Source organism: Chelon labrosus, assembly GCF_963514085.1.
Source record: "Chelon labrosus genome assembly, chromosome: 7".
Classification (NCBI taxonomy): Eukaryota; Metazoa; Chordata; class Actinopteri; order Mugiliformes; family Mugilidae; genus Chelon; species Chelon labrosus.
In genome coordinates this window covers 13,236,529-13,258,357 of record NC_140343.1, presented here as the reverse complement: position 1 = coordinate 13,258,357, position 21,829 = coordinate 13,236,529, and the positions used below count along the sequence as shown (strand labels likewise).

Genomic DNA, 21,829 nt, shown 5'->3' with positions numbered 1-21,829 from the left:
CCTCCGTGATCTCTGCTCACTGAAGGCAGGAAATTAGCCGCGGTGTGCCTGATATTACCAGGTGGTGTGCGAGTGAGAGTATTAAAACATTTGTTAAGAGAAGTATGCAAAAGGTCTTCCTGTCACTACAGAGATGTGATTGTACATATCTAAACTTTGGTATCTACGAAAACAGAAAGTGGACAACCAGGGTCTGTCTGGCATTATGTTCAGGTTATATCAGTTGCAATTAGACTGCGGTGCGTTTTGTGATCGCACGGATTAGACATTAATAATAAGGTGAACACGTCTGCACACACACGGCACAAACAGCTAGTCAGGAGCACGGGAATATTTCCAGGCAGCATGAGTGTAATTTTGTCCTGCTGTGAAAAGTTAACTTAACCAGTGATAATTTAGTGAGCTGAAGGAGCTGAAGGACCAAGGAGAATCCACACGTCATGTAGTTGCCCCTGATTTTGATCAAATATGCCAATATTGGATATCTTGGTAATGCACATGAGGAAAAAAAAGAGGAAAAAACTATACTATGTCTTCTACATTTGCACGTGGTGTGGTTGGTGTATTTTAGGGGTTCACACATAGTTATAGCATACCTTGAAAACTCAGTAAAACGAGTTGTGGGTCAGACAAATGTATTTGTATTTTGTAATTTGGATAATTTTCCTCTCATATGAAATTTAGGTGAATTTTCCAGTGCCCGTTAGATCAACAAGTAGAGTTAGCCAACAAAATTAGCGACCAGCTGGTTATTGTGAACAGGATGAAAAGGGATGGAATTAGGCTGGACATGACGGTCTCAAGAAGCCAGTGCCACAAGCAACCAAATCCTGAATACAATTTACAATATTGTTAATAAAAACAGATTTAAAACTCAACTTATTTATTTATTTATTTTTGCGGCGCCTGCTTTTATCCACTGACATCCCCTAGAGAAGTTTTATGCTATATAAACTGATACTAATTTCCACGTGTGGTATAAAATACTCCATTTCCCATCTACTCTGGAAACTTTAAAATAAAGATTTATGAGCCTTGTTCTTTACAACGGTCAAAGAAAAACAGAGCAATCACATAAATAACGTGTGCATGTGTGAATCAGGTTACAACAAATTTCGGAGCGAGACAAACTGATGTTCATATTCATATATTTTATATAATGTATATCAAACTAAAACTAATACAGCATCAAACTTAAAAAGATCCAGAAAAAAAAAAGAAAAAAGAAAACTGAGCAATCTATTGGCTTGTGGAGCAGTGGATGTTAAAACCAGGGGAGCAGAGATTGATCAGGTGACCCATCAAGTTCCATCCCCACAGTAGACAGCGGACGGAGAGGGTGCAGAGGTGGAAGACAGAGAGAGGCAGGAGGGGAGGGAGGAGGAGGGGAGGGAGGGGAAGAAAGTGGAATTTGGGAAAGGTTAAAGGGGAGCGGATTTTTATTTCAAACACAAAAACCATGTTCTAAAAAAGCAGCGTTGGTGTGTTTTATGAGGAAACGTGGGAACAAGTCTTCAAATTTTTTATTTTTTCCTGTGACAAACATTTGTCTACTCAGTCTCTCGATGCTGTTACCGTACTGTGTTTGTGTTGTGAGAGAAAACCTTGACACAGCAGTTTGAGAACGTGAAGAAGTGAAATGTGTGAAGAGTGAGAGAGGAGAGAGAGAGAGAGAGAGAGAGATAGAGTTTGAGGAGGTGGATGTTTGGCTGTGTGCTTGTGATACTGTCTTTGCTCCTCTGTGCAACACGTGTACACGAGGCATTCCCATACCAGGCCGAGGGCAGAGGAGCTTACTTGCACTTGAGTGTGTCACTGGATGTGCATGCCAGTGTGTTTATGTAAGTCTGAGGGGGGTGTTGTGTGTGTGTTTGTGTGTATGTGTGTGGTATACTGTAGGCCCAGACTGGGGGGAGGAGGGGGCCATGCTCGGTGACTAGTGTGCGTCCAGCCAGTTCATCAGTCAGTCCTCTCTGCTGTGAGAGGGGCAACTCTACTCCTTAGCCTCCAAGAAAAGTGTCTCCTGCGGAAACAACTTGGCCTCCAACAAAGTTGATCCTGGAGCCAGCTGGGTGATCTGAGAAGAAACAAAGAACAGGGGGATCACTTGTCGGTCATTGACTAAAGGCTTTATGCACAGGTCGCAACTTATGATCACATTCATTATCCGTTTATCAGACAAAAAAATAACTTTTCAGTTCCCAAAATCATCAGACTTCAATGAATTCAACCAACAACCTAGAAATATTAAATTTACAAAGAGATGAAACCGAGAATATCAACCACTCTGTAACTACTTCATTAATCATAACCATTGAAGGTCTATTATCCACAGAGAGGAGCCATTTCTATAAAACCATAACAAACCTGAATCAAACATTACCCTATACCCTAAACTTCCTTTTCAGATTGGTTCATATTAGCGCTGCAATCCCTCTGTGACTGTCTCGCCATATATCCCCTGTGATTCAGACGGGAGAACAGTGCAGCCTTAGTGCTGCACTCATTTAATGTGTGCGCCTTTGCAAGAGAATGTGCACAGTGTGTATTATTCTAACATCATGTTTTAAAAAAGCCTAAGCAGTAATCCGAGCAGCAAGTGCTTTGTTTCCCTAAGAGGACCATCAGGTTTGTTTTGTTAAAAAGCCTCGAATCTAGAGCAAACTGATGAAGGTTACAGGACAGGAGTGAGAGAGTGTGTGTGACTAGTGGGAACTGAGCGGATCATTGTATGTGTTTTCTGGGCTAATAATGACTCCTTTCAGCTGTGACTCAGGTCAAATAGAAACATCGCTGACGGCGTTAAGGAGAGAAACATTTATCTGTGATGAAAACTCTACACAACAGCAATTGTCTAAAAAGCAGAGAAATAATGCAGTACCACCCACAACGGAGCTGATCGAGTTAGCCGACATGAAGGGGGTCTGACCTGTGTTTTTTTTAAAACGGGACAATCTGACTCTCTGACACCCGCCAGCCCTGTGGGCCTCTTAGCTTATGTGAGCTAATCACTAGAGGGGTTGTGTTACATTGGGCCAATCTAACACCTGGGCTGAATGGGCAAGGTGGTGAGACACCGAGATGTGTCCAGGGCTTATCTGATGACTGCTGCATCAGCCCCTCTGATTAGGGATCCTATTCTAACCTCATGGTGGGATAATTAGCCAGCTCCCCGTACCTGGTGTAAAAGGTCGGATGGCAAGCCAAGCGTGGTAAAGGTCGGCCTCACAACAAGCAGAGTGGTAAGCCTAAGACAGACTGCTGTAGGGAATGAAATGTGAACTCTGACCATGAACTGGACAACAACTTCACCTACACTGACCATCTGAAGAGTATATACCAAGTGTTTTATCAGTCTTACCAAGTTAGCATCTAAAAAAAAATCACTCTATTGAAAACGTATATGTCTTAATCATAATAAACATCTCTATAAAGGAGCCTGTAATTTTGATTTTGCTTGCAATTCAACTTAATAATAAAATAAGTTCTACTCTTGTCTATCTACACACTTAAACTATAAAATCTGTGAAAGTAGAGGGTACGCAAGGTCTCAGAGAAACGGTGAGAAAAGAAAAAAAGGAGCCAAGTAAATTAGGAGAAGGTGAGGAGGACATTTCAGCATTGGACTACCTATCCATCTCCCATGGGTGTTTGGAAATGTCACACCATGTGCAAGCGGGGTTCTTTGACTCCGTGTCTTTCATCTCCTTGTCCTCATTTCAACGTGTCATTTAGACACTTGACTTCTCAGCGGGGTCCTGGGGAGCCTGGTGCGGGCAGGGAGGGGCTGCCACATCAGCCTTATGCCCCTCACCTCGTCAACTGCCTCCTAGCACAGTGGGAAAGCGAGATGCTACGAAGAGAGGCTGTATGCGTGTAATGAGTGTGTGAGTGTGTGAGTGTGTGCGTGCCGCAAACATATTCCATCCCGTCGGTGGGGAAAACGACCAACGGGGCTGCTGTGCTCCTTTTCCCACCTCAGGAGCAGCGCGTCACAAATGGCTGCCATGCTAATGAACCCGACAGGCTGTTATGACACCATAGCATCAGGTAGGAGTAAATGAGGCTTTGGGGTGGAGCAGGTGTGTGTGTAGATGTGCGCTTGCGGGCTAGGCGCTAGTGTGTGCGTAGATGTGTGCGTTCCGAGTAAAATCAGAATGAGAGTTTGTGCTCGAAGTGCACCAGGGAGACACAACGGGGAGAGAGCAGCATCTGACTCTGAAAAAGAAAGTAGGGAAACAAGATGCCACACTGACACAGGAGACGGGCGCCATCGGTGATTGTTTACATTGTTATCCAATTAACAGACCATAAGCATGGAGGCATCTGTCAACAAACAAAGCTGTTGTTTTTCCTCTGCTCTGCCTAAGCCATATTCTCGCCTCCTTTGCCTACACAGCCATCCATACATACATACATGCATACATTCATAAGACAGACACAATCTAGCTCTCTGCTTTACAGTTTGTTTTTAACCTTGAGTCAATATAATTTCATCAACCAATTCAGATCAAATCAATCAACTCAATTATAGAATAACCTGACTAATTTAAAAAAAGACTTTCAGAAGATTTTCATTTAACTAGCTGTCAAGACAAAAATGGAAAAAAATAATAACTGAAAAACAGATTTTCTTGTTATTGAAATTAAATAAAGGAACAAAATATAAATGTAATTAAGCTCTGTGTGCCTAAATCTAAAGCGATAATACAATGCTAATTGGGGAGCCCCCGCATTCATTACAAAACTGGATCTGAACAAAAAGACAGATGGAGCGTTTCAGCAGTCTTTCATATTTTATCTCTCATCTTATGAAAAATTATATGACTAAAATAATCAGTTTATATCAACCCTGTGTATTTGCCATAATCAAACAGCAGTTTTCAACACAGTTAAAACCACATAATTAGCACTTAGTGTGAAGTTTAAAATAAATAGCACTTGATTCAAATGAATAAAACACACTGATAACAGAAGAGGCGACACTAAGCAACGCTCAGCCGTGAAAGAAAAGAAAAGGAAAATAAACACAGGCCCTCAAGATGTCCGTTTCCAACATAATCAAACGTGCAGCTGAAATAACGCATTTTTAATGAAGCCATTACAGGCCCTGCTATGTTAATTAAAACCAAATAACTTGTCTGTTTTAAACTAGTGTTGTCAAGTGTTTATTTGGCCAATTACAAAAGCAGTGGGAGATCATTATCTGCTGCCAGGAGCGTTGACAGCACGTAGCGCTGGGGTGTGAACAGAAAAGAACACAGCAGAATACGGCACTTCAAAGGGAGAAATGCACCGCACACACTGGACGGGGGGGAGGACTAAAGACAAAAACTGAAAACTAAGGAATTGAGGGAAGAAGAGAAAATGTGCAAGTAAAGCGAGAAAAATAAAGACAGACTAGGGTGATCTTATAAATATATATTTTAAAAAGGGTATTTAAAGTGCTTTAAGGGTAAAAAATTATATTCAGAAAAGGGTTGAAAAGGCTGGAGAAGGAAAAGTATAAATGCTAAAGATGGGGCTGTGTGATCTGGAAAGAGGGCGGTGCCAGAGGCAGCAGAAGAAGGAAAGAGGAGGGAAAAGGGAGACGGAAGGAGGGAAACCTGGAAGGAAGAGTGGGAAGAGAAGGTTGAAGGTGAGGTCCGCAGGGTAAAATTAAGGATTTCCCGGTAGATATATAAAATCCTCTGTGTTAAATAACAATTAGTGTCCGATATGTTTTTTTTTTCCCAATAAAATAATCCATAATATATTTACGAGTTTTTAAAATTACAGCTGTTCCTTCTTTATTCTTGAAAAATCTCACAATCAAGAAAATATATTTCTGTTTCAAAATATATTTCTGTTCCACTTCACTAAAAAGTCCATTGTCCAGTAATGTTCAGAATCAGTTGCATTCTTGAGAAGGACCGACCTTCCAGCCTCTTGCAATATAAAACCATAAAATCCTGCTTAATATGTAAAGCACAAAAATGTGTTAGGCACTGAAACTATAAATTCATAATAATGCAAACAGGTTTTGAATGATCCTTTAACTTCCTACAGAAACGCAATGAACAGACAAAACTTAAAGGAGATGAAAAGGTCTATTTTCTTTTTCAACAAAAGAAGCCCTCAGACACAAACACTTGTCACAGCTCTTCTGTGGACTCGCTCTGTCTCAGTTGCTTCTTTCCCTTTATGTAATCTCAGACTGACTCCATGATGTTTAGATCACAGCTCTGTTGGTTCTACTACACCATCTGTTGCAGGACGTCTTGTTCTTAACGTGCCTGTAAATTGTTCTTGATGACTGTCTGTGGCCGTGTGTTTGATGTCATTCATAATAAATGTGGCAGATTCCTTTCCTCGTAATCACCGTGATGGTTAAGAATGCAAACTCAGGTTTAAAGGGAGCTCAGACAAAAATTTGTCCTGCGGTAGATGAATGTGAAAATAGGCCCAAGTGTTGAAAGATGCGACTTTGGTTCAAGAAAGACTTAAAGCGACCAGGGATACTGGACACCACTTTTCTTAAAGGATGATGCATACTTTGTGTTATATGGAGCGAATATTATAACAAGACTTGAGGACAAAATTTGCAGTGAAACTACTTTCAAAATAAACAGCTGTTCAACTTCCTGTGAGACTTCCTATGACTTTCAGATAGCAGTAAGTAAAACAAAACACACCAGCATTAACAGATGTAAAATCTATTTCAGAACAGAGCACAGCTTCTTCTACACCACTGTTTATTTTTTCTGCATCTCGGGTTTTGTCTAAGAATCCATCAAGTAAATTCTCTGACAGCGCTGGAAGAAGGATTAGAAGAAGGTGAAATAGAGTACAGTATCACAGTGAGAAAACTAATACACTGGACTAACAGTGTTTGGGTGCCAGGCAGGAAGAGCCTATTGCAAATTATTATGACGGCAGTCTAAACATATTCACCACATGATGAGGGAAGAAGACTTCAGGTTTGTGTTCGACAAGTATAAGAGGAAGAGGTGGAAATTCTTGAATGAAAGCTGAAAACTGAAACACTAAAAGTGCCCCTCCTCTTCCTCAAACTCGCTGACAGTCACGGAAATGGAGAAAGGGTTAGTTCCCTGAGCACGACTAAGCCTAGTACAAATGATGCCAGTGTAAGGCCTGCTGTAGTGCTGAAGAGATAAGCCACTGATACCAAATGTTGAGGACGAGACTGAGTCCAAAAAGAGGAGACTAATAGACATTTACTGGTTGAGCTACAGGAAGGTGGAAGAAGCGTGAATCAGAATCGAATGGTTGACGCTTAAGTTGACAAAATAATAAGCCAGCATAGCTCGGTTTAATAATGCACAAGATAGTTCTTTCTCCTGGTGAATAATGTTCATGCCAAAAATATTTTGGTTTCACGTTAGTTTCACGTACATTTCTAAAGTTGGATTAGGCAGAGTGAGTCATTTGGTGCTACAGCTGAATGAATGGCAGTGACAAAAGCAGACTAACGAGGAGGGTAACAGCAAAAGAAAGAGTGACACTGCACAAAGCCACAGAAAACTAGAAAAGGGAAAAAAGGTTTCAACAGTTGTGCAGTATTACAAATGCAATAGTGGTCTATCCTCTATCCTCTGATCCTGGCAGAGCAACATTGAGAGCGTCTGGACGGGATGGAGGCTTTCTATGCTCTCTCTCATTTAATTACAACACAGAGCTGCAGGATTAGACAGGGGCCTGTGTTCACAGCCTCATACTGGCACTACCACCGAGCTGCATGCCTCCTCTCTTTCCCCAAATCTCTCGCCTTTCTGTTTTCTGGAATTATCTCCCATCTTCTTCTTTTTAATATCTTCTCCACTTGTCTTCTATAGAGAAGACTGTTTCTCTGATTAAATCTTTTCTTTGTTTAAGCTTTTGTCTTCTCTGTTCTCTTTCTGACTAGTTCTGCAGTCATCCTGCTCTTCTCGCTTCTCTCCCCCTCTAATCCTCCCATCCTGTTTTTGCCGGAATTTCATCTGCGATGCAGACACATCTTTATCTCTGTCTCAAACACATGTTTACTCTTGATTATAAAGAGACAACTGTGAATCCTTTAAGTGACAAAGTTGTGAGCGGGGCATGTGTTTGCTTGAAAATATTTGTGCATGTGTTGAAGTGTGTGATTGTGACGAAATGGAGGGTGTGAGCTACGCGTTAATGTGTGTGTTACTTTGAGGTGTTTGTGCCCCGGCGGTCTCTGCAGACTATGATGGCACACTGCCTGGGCAAGCCTACACACACACACCTCTATACAACCACCACCCCTCCACATGCACTCCTCTCCTTGATTAATGGAAATCCCATTTTTGTTTCCAGCAGCATGGCTAATTAAACGGGTAGTTAAAACAGTGCTCATTAGCTTGCTACCGCAGAGCGCGGCGACCGAGCCCTCTGGTTGTAGCTAGCCGAATGCTGCCTAGTGTCAGCATAGGAGCCGCAGAGAGTACTAATGTTAGTGCTGACAACAGTATCCTAACACAGTCATAATGTACAGTATTCACAACGGGCTGATACTAATTAATATTCACTGAATAATACGCGTGTGCAGGTGGATGGATAAACAGTCAGCTTAACTTTCTCCATCACAGGTGCGAGTAAACAAAGGCAGTGACGCAGCGGTACTGCTGCGGCAAAAATAAGTCGGAGCGAGAAAGAAAAAATAAATTATCAATCAGTCACAACAGATTGTCTAAACTATTGTCCCTGCAGCTTTCCATTCAGAGCTGTTGCTGGAGATTTAGCTTTCAGGCACAAACAGAAAAGCCAATTACAGCTGTGGATCTCTCCAGCAGAGACATTAGCCCTGGTCGAGAACACTTCATGACCTGCTGCTACGCTTCTGCAGTAAAGACAAATGTAGCACTATTTGTGTGTGGGGCAGAGAGGGATTCAACAGAATAAGATAATTCTACTTACAACTTGATAAAAAGTCTTTATCTCCTCATTTGTGAATTTGACAGCGTAGAAGTGGTGGCTTCAGAAGCAATTTCACGTGGAAATGTTAAAGGTTAAACTTTAGATGTTAAGATTCTCATACATTGTCCTTTCGCATCAGTGAGGAATCCGATCAGCCCCAAAATCAAATAAAAATGGAGCATGATAATGACCCTGAACACAGTCTTCACTCACACAGAGCCCTGATCGCAGCATTATGGAGTCAGTCTGAGATTGAAGACATTAAGTCAGCCTGAATCCACAGAACTGTGACAAGTTCTCCAAAATACTTTAAAGAACGTACCTGTCTTAGGAGAACTGATGCCTGTTTTTAATGATTAGGGACTTTTTTTGTAATACATTTTAGACATGTACCTTTACGAGTTTGTACGACAGTAGGTATGACACTCACATTTCTACGAGGGAAGGTGGTGAGGAGCTTGAATTCTTCAAACGGGTATCCCTTGGAGGCCACAAAGTCAAAGAGGACCTGGAGCTTACAGCTGCCCAAGAAACGCCTTTCCAGAAACTCGCCACTTGGTGTGCGGATTCTCAGTTTGCTGATCTGCTCTCCTGACTCCTCATCGGGCTCTGGAGGTAGGGCCTGCTCCAATGACAGACGGATTGCCTGAAAAAAGAAAATCCAGCATTTTCTCTCAGTACAGTACACTGATGATTTTCACCGACAGTGAAAGCAGACGTATTTGCATACAGGTGAGATGAAGCTGTCATCACTGGTACGGCAATTTATTTATTTATTTTTTCCCATGAGCATTATTATGCAATTGCTTCTTTAAGTCAAATCAGTTATATTTATAATACACAACATCCACAAGCATACAGCCTTAGACCTTCTAACTGACAACCAATTACAAATTTAGTCAAAAATTTTTAAAAGGAAAACAAATTTAGATTATCTCTAACTTAGTTTCTTGCACATTTAAATACAATGTTATAAGATACACAACACTGAATCTGAATGGAACAGACAAATTAATTTATAGTAACCTCAAATCAAAGACTCAACAGTGACCGATATAAATAGATGACCAGCCAAGCATGTATGAACGACAAATCAGAAAGTTTCTCCAAGCGTCTGATTGCAGCACTGTTGCTTCACACTAATTAAACTATTTTCATGTCCTAAGAATGTTATTAAATTAGTCGCCCTGTGTCTCACCCTGTTCCCTAAAGCCCGGTGTAGCATATCGAAAACAACCAAATGTACTTTTCTTCCAGGCTGCCTCTCTGTTTGGTTGATAACATCCACCCTGAGCCTGCTGAATATCTCAGTGTGCACTAGTTTAAAGTCATGTTTTATAGAAAGACAGTACTATGACTATTATTTACAAACAGTAAATGTGGTGGACATTTTGGACACCCAAAAGTGAAGGTGGCTTGTTTAGCACAAACGCAACCATCAACTGTCATCTTCTACAGCAAAGCTAATCAAATCTCCTGAGTTCCAAAAAACGTGCTTCAGCTGCTCCCCTGAGTGTTCCTCTTCTTTCTGCCCCTGCCCCTCACCTCCTCCTCCCCTGGCTTGTTGTTCCTGTTTGGCCAGCCGGGGAGCATATGCTGTGACAACACGCCCCGGCTTTATTTACACACCATAATGCAATTATATTTCATAAGAGTGTACAACAGTAGCTCATTAGCAGCTTCTGGTGTTGGGTGGGCAGGGTAGGGCGCGTGCCGCTCCGCTATCAGCTCCCTCAGGTATAAGGGCTGATGCTGACTGAGTTAAAGGGTCCCCTTGGGGACAAACTAACACACACACACACAAATAACAGACAGAAGTGTGTGCGGAGGTGGACATACAAATGCAGAGACAGTCAACCACAGACACAAGCATAAACGCCCACACAATTGTGAGGTAGCGTCCTAAAGAAACCACAGGACACACGTCTGGTTGAGCCTGAGGCCCAGGTAGCTCCACACAAATAATCAGGAGCATCTCTCTGTCCATTTATCTGCCTTTCCAGCTCCGCTCAGCTAACCACAAAAAACAAACAGATGACGAGCAGGGGGAAGAGGTGCACCTGACAGCCACACAACTGTATGCTAAGACCCTCTGAAGGAGGTAAATAATAATGTCAGCCCACACAGGCACATGAAACACATACACCCCCACCCCCCACCCCAATTCACCAGCTCCTATATTCATCTCTCTTTTCTTTGCACAAAGGCACAAAATCCTAGAGAAAGCATTCCCACTAGCATTGTCCTCTCTCTGGTGGCAACTGGTGTTTTTGTTGTGCCTGCAGTTTTTGTCATACACAGAACAAGGTCACCGCCTCATAAGACTCAACGGAAAACTCCAACAAGAGAAGATCCCAAATATAGCAGCGCACATGCTAGGCTCTCCAACCTTTCAACTTGAAAAGTTAGCCAACAATGTTGATATGAATATATGAACTGAAGCTATAGTAAAACAATGAATCAAACAAAACAGAAATGTCAGTAAAAGACAAAGGCCTGGAGTAGACGCTTCACTGGGCTAGCTTTAATACAGTAACAGTAAAGAGTAAATGTTTAAATGAAAAGCAGCATCTGTGACGTAAATGCTATGAACTCCAAATGAACTCATTTACATTTCATTCAATTGTTCAGTATCAGTTTACCAGTATTTAAAATGTTGTGGTTACCTGTGTATGATGTAGGCTACACTGGTTAGTCTAGTTTAATTGTTATGAATAGTAGTGTGGCTACTTTATCTCTACAGTCCTCAGGCAGGAAGTCGTTTTGTCCAGAGAACATGTTTGTATTCTTGTCCAAAAGCATAAAAGGTAGTGCCGACTCCCAATTTTCCAACTGTTACATATAGCACACACAAACGTTGCACCGTGATAAAAGCAAAACACCCACATTTTACAATAATTATCAGCTATCTTTAACAGTTTAAGAATTGTCCAGGCCGAGCAGCTGCTGCTTCATATTTATGAATATCTAGACAGTAGCACAAGCGTGCTAGCACAGAAGACACCATGGCAAGCTTGACCAGAGAAAATTAATATAAACGCCCAGCCATAATGGCTATTGTTGTTTAAAATACACAAACATGTACACACGATTCAGTTAGTGGACTACAGTGATATAATTAAGAAGGCCAGTCTGTGGCTCTTTTGTTGTCCTCTGTTTAACTTAAGTGACAAATCATCTGAGCGAGCCGAGTCACCCAATACCTCTCACTGCCCTGGGGCTCTCTGCTGTTGAGTAAACAACTACACTGTATTAGTATAGACTGTATTACAACATTAGTGCCATCCTTGCAGACAATTGTTGTTTTTCTGTATGCGTGACATTGTGTCGGCCCATGTATGTGTGCGTGTTTGCCCCCTTTTCACAGACAATAATTGTTTTCAGGTGAATATGTATGTTTGCTTAGGTAGTGTGTATGTTGTGTGCATAGACCAGTCTACATGAATGGCCTCAGTCTTTTGTTCACTTGGGTTTGTATACGAGGCTGTGTGTGCTATACCTGTATAAAGCAGTTAAACAGGACAATACTGTGTGTATGGAAGGTGACATTTACAGGGATTGGATCCACTGTAATTAGGATATTTAATTCTTCAGTCATGGACATATGCCTACACACCCACACTACACCAGCTTCACTGACAGGCAGCTTTCATTACTGTGAAGCCAGAGTAACATAAAAAAAAAAAAGCACCAGTGCAATCATGAAATCATTGTGTACTAGCAAATATATGATTGTTCACCCTTGTACTGATAATAATGAAATATTAATTTGCGTAATCTTGCATATGAAGTTGACGTGACTGACCTCCTTCTCCTCCTCCTGTTCTTTTCTCATCTGTTCCAGGCGAACCTGTTCGGCCTCTTCTCTCTCTTGGGCTTCCCTCTGAAAAACAAGGAAATTAACTTCATTAAATGGGGCAGCAGAACCATTATACAATGCAATGCTGAAATCACTCTGACGGATTAATAATGGTGTTTTAATAGCGACCAAAACAACTGGCTTTTCTGGGCATTTAAGTCTCTAAATGCAGTGTACGCTACGCAAATAGTATTACAATTGTCTGCATCACTGTCAAAATATGTGATTCAGTCTGCCTCTTTATTTTTGTTCGGACAATTGAAATAGGTATTAAGAAATGGAATCACGTCAAAAGTGGTGCTTGGTATATGATACATGGACTGCACCATAACCAGCTGCGCACAGTGAGACAGTAAGATTTGCTCTAAACCTTGATCTTTTCAGTGAGTTTTACTACATGCAAGAGCACAAAATCATGTTAGAACACAACAGCTACAAAAAAATGAGTTTTCTTTTGAAAATACCTTCTTACGATCAGCCTCTAAAGACAAACGATAGGCCTCATCTTGCTCTCTTTTCACCATCTCTCTTGCCTCACGCTCGTCCTGGGTAGAGGGAGAGAAAAAGAAAGTTGGGCCCATTAACTAACAACATAATGAAGGATACTCAAGGACAAAACATCTAAGCTGAGGTGACGGGTGTGGAAGCCATAAAGAACCTGCAAAAGAAAATTCAGTATGTCAAGTGTGGTTAGGTACAAACACCAGGTATGAAAGAGTAGCACCAGAGAGGAATTCATTGTGACCAGGTTGTCATTTACCAGACCCTGGCTCTCTTTTATGTTTCCTCATCTCAGTTTCACCCCCCCCTCCCTTTCTCTTTTATTCTTTCTGCCTCTCTCTTCCTGTTTGTACAGAGGGAAGGGGACAGGCGGCCTTTCTCTTTCTACCTGCTGTGGCTACAAAATGTTTTATAAAGACTGGGACTAAATACGAGTGTCTATTGTGTTAACATTGCACAGCCATTAGGTTTCTATTTTGTGAAGGCCCATGCTGTGTGCCAGCCCGGATATGGCGAAACAAGCTTATTGTGATGATCAGAGGGCTACTGTGCAGCCAGCCAGTGTCTAAGCAAAACGACAGTGTGTATTGTTGTATTGAATTGGAAAATGCAAAGATACATTTGTGCTTTTGGCCCACATAATAGATGAACATTGAAAGGAAACTGTAAAAGAATGGTAGAGAGGGACAAAAGCATCAAAAGTGGCTACCTTCAATAGACTGGCCCGGAGTCACGCAAACACAGTAGCTCATGTTTGATACTCAGTCGAACTAAATGCACGGAATGGCTTAATATAAAGACAGATGAAGAAAAATGCTAATCTGACATGTATCTGCTAAAACGTCGTGTGATTTTAAGGGCCTTTACTTTGGAGGAAAACTGAAACAGATTTTCTACAACTATATCTTGGCGAGTAATCAACTTGGCTCGACGTGTGCCGTCTTTTAGTGGTGAAGATACACTTAGTGTTCAGAAAAACAGGCTGTCACACGTTTAATGTTTGTTCACAAATAACAAATGATAGAACAAATAAAAGCTGTAAATGGCTCTTTGTGAATTGCTATTTAATTTTGGGACCAAGAAGCTTAGAGCTACTAACACTTACTGTTTTCAGGACACATTTATGACTCATTGTGTCACTGAATAGCCAGAAGGGTCAGAATTAAAGTCGGTAGACGTTGTTTTCAACTTGCTGGAATATGCATGCTGGTGTGGCCCTTAACAAAATTAAAATCAAAATTATAATTTATTTTCTACAATACGTTGCACAAAATGGTTGTTGATCCCACAAACTGCGCATTGGTTAGTTGTGGCTGTTTTCAAATAAGCATGTGAAATGACCTGAAAGTGACCTGCTGACAGATGCAGACCGCAAACCCTGCAGTGAGTAGTCACTGGATTACTAACTACTAAGCTAAAACACAGACAACCATAGGAATGACTGGCAAGTCAGTAAGGCTGGTTGAAGTCACAATTTGGCTGTCCAGCTGCTCCGTTTCCAGACAGACACAAAAGTCACTGTCAAAGTGGAATGTCTGGGTTGGGTGGGTGTCTGTGTTCATGTCTGAGTTTGCCTTTGGAAAGGCAAGGTGGAGAAAAAAAGGAGAAAAACAGAAATATGAACGTAGGAAGAGAGCATGTGAAGGAAATGCCTGAAAACTGCCACAGTGAAGATTATCAAAGTCAAGCTTGAGTACAACCTAAAGATGTGATACAACAAAGTCCTGATGTTAATGTCACCAACAGTGAATGACTTGGATATTGTGCTTTCATTATCACGACCTGTTTCTCATTGATAGGCCATGTCTGGGTAATTTTACTTTAATTAATTATTAATCAATATATCCTCTTGGAGCCACTTTACTATACCCTCCTAACAAATCTGAACTCTCTGACGAACGTTGTCAGTGGTTGCAATGACTATAAAACAAGTAACACAGTGAATATAGTGTCAAATAGTGTAAGTGTGTACATATTAATTGTTATAATTGCATACAACTGAGGATCAAATACTGTGCAAGGGAATCAACTCAGCCTTCCAGCGTAAATAGGGTCGGGTACCGAATGTTAACAGGCTCTTTCGCAGATGCCAAAACCCTTGAAGGTATGTTGGAGTATCTCTCCAGTAGGTATTAACCATCCACTATCAGTTTTTTAGGGTTTAAAACAACTTGTGTTTAAACAGCATTTAACATCTGAGGATTTTGGATTAAATGTTAAATGAAAATCTAGCAAAAAGAAAAAAGAAAAGTATTCCTCTGGCACCTGCACTCAAGTATCATACTGGCATTTTGGGTTTTATGAGACAATCGCAAACAACATGTACATACTCTGAATTCTTCTTGTAACAACCTGTCATTAATGATTATTCAAAGAGAGATCAAGAGTTACAAATCCAATTTAAAGACAGAACAGTGTAGAAATAGCTGTCACTCAGAAGTCAGTAACACCCTGATGAAGTCTAACCCTCAGGGTGTGTGTGTGTGTGTGTGTGTGTGTGTGTGTATGTGTAAAGATTTGTTCCTCAAACACGATTCCCATGACTCAGATGCTATGACTCTCACAATAGCATTGTTAAAGAGTGTTTGGTTGACTGATTCTTTAACTGTTAAATACCTAATACCGCCTAACACCTGTCATCTATAGATACAGTAGTCAAAATAAAGGCACACCGGCATTAGAGAGGCTAAAAGAAAAATGCAGAAACAAGACAGACAAATAAAAAGGATTTAAGGGAAGCGTGTGTGACCTCACTTAAGTCACGTAAGTATGCAAATTTGACATCATCACTTCAGTGCAAATTTGTTAGTATATAAAGACAGTATTGACAAATACGTTTTTATTCATAAGACCACATCTCATTAAACTGAAAGACAAAGGGAGGTTTGAGACTTCAAAATACTGCTAATTAAAAAGGCACATATAGTGTATCACTCATTCTCTCTTATTTGATGTCACTGAGTGAACATGTCAGTAGGTGGTTAAGAAGGTCAGGTGCCTTGACAGTGGGAGGCCCTCTCGTTCTGTCCCAGATTCCTCTACAGGACAGGAAATGCTTGCAACATTTTTCAGTTTAACAGCCTTTAGTTCAGCTCAGAATGGTTTCAGTGGTGACTAGAAGTCTTCTAGTCCAAACCCAATGTGCTTAGATTATTTGAACTCAAATGAGCCACAAAGTCATGACAGCCACATGAAAACAAATGTCTGACTTGTGAATGTCTGTAAAATTATACACCTGAGGTTTTGGTTGGGATACTGGTAGGTATAAAAGTTAATTTCTGTTTTGATGCCACAGTAGCTACTTAAACAGAGGTTGAAAATAAATACAGACTGACGACTGTGGTTCAGTCAACAGGAGCAGATTGAGCACCGCTTTCTATGTTGTTGTCAAACTGTATATTACACGGAAACATGTCAATATTATCAAACAGAAACAGGGATGGTTCTTCCATCTGAAAGGATCGGAGCCCCATCATGCAAGTACCCTTAGTGGTGACTAAATAATATAATCAAAAGCATTTTCTGCATCTTTAGGAATATAATCAGACTAAGCACAGTTTCTTTGTGACGCGCCTGATCACACTACATGCATACTGTACAAGTGAACCTTCACAGGCCCATCTCTTCAAGCGTGCCAGGGACTGAAAACACTACTCAAACAAACTGAACTTTCAAGTTAATCACCTGGTGTGAGTACATCCGAAGAATCTGAGCTTGACATTTGTGTTTCTTGCATTCACAAGCTTACCTCATCTTTGATGTCCTCTTGCTGTTGTGCTGTGAAGATCTCCATCGCTCCCATTAACCTCATCATCAGCTCATCCACTGTTGTATTACCTAATGAATAAAACAAATAAATCAAACTCACAGCTCTAATAAAAACAAATAGATAACGCAATCAGTCATTACATCATTAAAACAATTACCTTGAATAACATTTAGAACTTCGTTGGATGTTCGTTTGCCCATGACTATAAGGAGCAGGGGGAACTGGTCTGTCTTGTATGTCCGTATAGTCTGTGTTACCACACTGCCAAAGTGTCTTGTACACATGGTGAGTAGTCTGAAAGACAAATTAAATGATCCGATTTAATACACTTGTTATTCTTGAAACTAAACACATACTTCAGAACATCTCTGCATAAACCACAGAGCAACCACGTACACATATAAGCATGTACTATACATAATTATGCTCACAAATATTCTTAAAACTAATGGAAATGGAGGTGTATGCTTCTCAGACTGCAGCAGAAAAGAGAAATACACACATCTCATGGCATTAAGGACTTTAAAACCAATTCTGCATTTCCTTATTCCATCAGAGTGACATGCCATCTCAATTGGAAGCGTAGATGAATTAGTATTCCTCACCATACACCCAGAATTGATAGGGCAAGAGAGGATTTCTTATTCCATTACAAAGACAGAACTTTTTAAATTAACATTTCAGAGAGGGAAAAGGGTAGCAGGCAGCCAGGGCCCCACCCAGCTCCCTGTAAATGTCATAATATTAATGAATTGCTATAGACTGAATGCAAATATAGATTAGCTTTTTCTCCTGCCTTTTAATAAGATCTACTTTAATAACTGGCTGATAAAATAGAGAAGTAATGGAATGGATGGAGGGACAGCAGGTCAGAGGAAGAAGACAGACAGACGGGATGCTGCCTGAAAGCGGGTGTAACTCATTGAAAGATGAAGTCAAAGCTGAGGGAGCGACTTGCAGACTTTTCATACTGGGAAATTGAGTACTTCAGCTCACTGTGGTAAATTTTAAAGCAATAATCAAAGCCAAAAATATGGATGTTTGACTGAATGATACAAATCTTGAAATATGATCTAAACAAATGCTGAACTTTGAGTGACCTGCAACTTGAAATGAAAAAGTTGGGTACCCTAAATCTTACAGATCATTTTGTTCTGACATTTGTCCCCGTTCAGACCTCGACCCAGCCACACCATAACAATAGCCCACAGGGAAACTCTAACCTGTAATGAAAGACCAGGGAACAATGGACACTAACTTAAAGGGTAACCCAATCTTAAATCTCTCATCAAGCACAAGCCAACCTGCTTCGGTTTCTATCTCAAAACTAAGGAAGTCAGTCCACCACAATGAAAATCACTGTCACAACAACATAAAAATACAATCTGGAACCACAAAACCAACCGTCTGTCAACCATAACTTAGTATGAGATCAATTAAGTATTTGTGAAATCAAAACGAGCATGAACACAACACTAATGGCAGGAGGAACTCAACATACTCCAGGAACTGAGGTGAACAGTTCAGACATCTCATCCAACCATAGCATAAATTAGTAAAGAATGTATCCTGGTCCAAAAAAAACACCTGAATTTAAAGGAGACACCTGCATCTTGCAACTTGATTTGCAACTAACGCGTGTCTCAAACTCTTCTTCAATGGCTAATGCGAGTGACAGCTTCTAATTTGTCACCCTCCCCACCTCCATTTTGCACTGCAGATCCAGACAGCTAAAATAGTTTATGTTTCCCTGAACTGTCAGCTTGCATTTCATAACTTCTAAATGTGGCGTGATGATGCGAGTAGACTGGTTAGACCTGACATTTGCTCCACTGAGCAGCTGATGAGTCAGGCTCGTACAGTAGCACTGCAGGGAATGTTTTTGCCTGCCACCTGTACGAGAGTAGTATGGGAACCGGATGCTCGGATAGCTCACTGTGTCATACGCACTTTGTTTCAGAGTGAACATGGACATGTTTTGATTTGAAAGTGACATTTTGTTCTCCCTCTGAACCAGTTATGTTTTCAGGTAGGATAATGTCAAGAGGAGAAGTCAAGTGTGCAAAACTGGTTCACAGGTTGGCCAATCGTTGCCTTTAGCAGTTAAATCAGGGGTTTAAACTTAAAGGGCATTAGCTAACTAATTAAAAACAAGGTCATCCATATTGTCATTGTACATTGCAAATCTCTACATAAGAATTAGCATTAAGTGACCTTAGTTTCCTTTTCTGAAGCACATATTGTGTAATACTTCTGAAGAAGCACAATGCACACACAGCACATACAATCCATATCTGCCATCTGCAATGGCAGTACATTGCCAGAACAATATATCAAATGAATTTCCCATGAGAGGCAAATACTGGCATCCAATCACCAGTCCCGCATTTATGCATAATTAATCTGGGAGGCCTGTGAAACTACACTGAACTAAGCAACAGGCACATTCCAGTATCAGCAGGTTTATCTCACTCACACAATAATCAGGATACCTTTCTAACAGCCTGTGTGACTGATGCCAATCACCACTCACTTTGGATCAACCAGAGAGCGTGAGAATGCAGCGCAGCAGTGTATGTGTGAGCGAGTTAGTGTGCACATGTGCATGCATGCGTTAGCAAAGCTGTGACTAGCTGTGTGTGATGAAAAGCTCCAGATGTTGCCTCCCTTTTAATGTGCAATAAAAAGGCCCAGCTGGGGCAAAAAGCAAAGGAGGCCAATGGGAGAGAAAGGAGAGTGGAATGAAGGAAGGAGGGAATTTTCTAAAAAGAAATAATGGAGGGTGAGGTCAGGGTGGGAGTCTTTCTTAAACGGCTGCTACCAGAGGGCAGGCTTAACTCAGGAGGCTCAGGAGAGAGTGAGAGGTTTGAGGTAGTGAAATAAACAGAAGACAAAAATAGAAAAATCAGGAATGAGACAAGAAATAAAGACGAAGGAAAGTAGGAGAGAGCTGAGCCCTGGGTACAAAGGTAATAAGCAAACCTTCAGCGCACCCACCATCACCTATACAACATTTGAACCTGCAGGGATCTGATCATCCGTCAGACATTACAGAGTAAAAGATTTTTTTAATTTCATTGTCCAGTCAAATATATCAATCTTAGTAACTGGACTAACGAGCGTTGCACAGTCCAGTAAATAACTAACATAGGGCCACTGGAGTTATGCTACTTTCTGGATAAATGGAGAGATAGAGATGTTTGGACTCCAAGGGAGTCCTTCATCTCCCTCTGACTCTCTATTCAGACAGCTTAGTCAAGATTGCCCAATCAGGGGCCTCACCATGCAAACACAACGCCTTTTGTTAGCATGCAACCTCCGAGCTTCAAAAAGCGAATGAAGCTGAAGAGAGAATGAGAAGACAGAGATACAGGGTGTGAGCACTGGAGTGAGAGCTGAATGCCAGCAATTAAGGACATGTCAAATGGATTTTAAAACGCTGTTTATGTGTCAAATGAGGATTGGTTTACACTAGCATTTTAAGATTATTTTCTAAATGTTTCCCGTCCACACTGGCAATGCAAGTCTCTAAAGTGTACGTTTTTTAAAAACAATGCAACAGTAAGGAGCTGTGATGAAAACTACACTAAAGATAACTACTAAAAAACAATGATATCAGATAATAGCATGTAACAGACTGCTCCACAAACAGAGAATACTGGCTGTTCACAGAGCCTTCAGCCCACCACCAAGCTCCTCCGCTAATGTTATGCATTCAGTATTCACCTTATTAAATACCCTTCTGTATTTACCCACTCCTCCCGACAGTAAGTCACATCCAAACAAAACATAAGGATTAAGTGAGAAATCTGGCCGTTGGAGTTCAGTTATTGCACTACTAAACTTCACACCTTGCAAGAGGTGTTTACAGCCCAATTCCGAATTTTAAACAAAGAACGGTTTTCTCACCAGCTTCACTGTGAGACCATGAAACACACAACACTACACCGAGCTTTGCAACAAAATTCACACATTACAGCAATTTGAGATACGGCGTGTTAAATTTTGTTTTTACACTTGATTTGATAACTTCTTCTATTTCTAGTGTTTGAATACTCAGTAAAATGGAGAAAAAAGAAATGATTTAAGTGGCATTTTTAGACAGATAAAGGTCCAGATTTTTGGGCCTATCTTTTGTAGGTATGCCAAAGAATTCATTTTTTTTTATTTAGTCACACTTTTATAAATAAAGTGATTTGTGACTTGATTGTATTAGCAGCATATTCACAAGGTGAAATTACTAATTTTCACAATTAAAAGAGAATGTGTTGAACAAGTAGTTTTAATTCACAACATAACTGCAATATGCAGTGAATGAACTCTATTGTACCTGGCTTTGTTAGCTTCTTTAGTGACGTCCCAGGCCCATGTGATGAAGTTCTGGCTCAGGTAGGAAACAATGGAGTCGGCACACATCATTTGGGAGCAGAAGACGTTGCTGAGAACACTCTCATCATTGTGGAGGTAGATGGCGAGCAGCTTTCTCTGTGGAGAAGGAAAAATACAGTTGACTACCTCAGGACATTATTCTCGGCCAGTGGAAAGGCCGCTGCAGTCGATGTTTTTTAAATTAAAAGTTCATTTAATTTAAAGTGAAACAAATGCATATAGAATATAGTGGGCAAAAATGTTTAGTTAAATTTAAGAATTACAGATTACGAGCTTGATGATCATTTAAGACTCAAGACTCACACAATGAAATTACATTTTTCAAATAAATTGCTTTCAGATCTGTTGCGTGAGATCATTTAGCCAGGTATAGGTGTTTCATCACTGGGAGA

At 40.7% G+C, this 21,829-nt stretch overlaps 1 protein-coding gene across 1 annotated transcript in view; it reads right to left on the bottom strand.

The window, feature by feature from the left end:
• Positions 1–1,131: 1,131 nt before the first annotated feature.
• faf1 (Fas (TNFRSF6) associated factor 1) overlaps positions 1,132–21,829 on the bottom strand; it is a 56,891-nt gene continuing 36,193 nt past the window's right edge. Inside the window, exons 13-19 of the mRNA XM_084548103.1 lie at positions 21,379–21,533; positions 17,206–17,342; positions 17,028–17,116; positions 13,243–13,323; positions 12,725–12,802; positions 9,350–9,565; positions 1,132–2,077 (exon numbers count right to left, since the gene is read on the bottom strand). Of these exons, the coding sequence (XP_084404229.1) occupies positions 1,994–2,077; positions 9,350–9,565; positions 12,725–12,802; positions 13,243–13,323; positions 17,028–17,116; positions 17,206–17,342; positions 21,379–21,533 (840 nt within the window). The 3' untranslated portion in view covers positions 1,132–1,993. The remainder of the gene's footprint in view (positions 2,078–9,349; positions 9,566–12,724; positions 12,803–13,242; positions 13,324–17,027; positions 17,117–17,205; positions 17,343–21,378; positions 21,534–21,829) is intronic.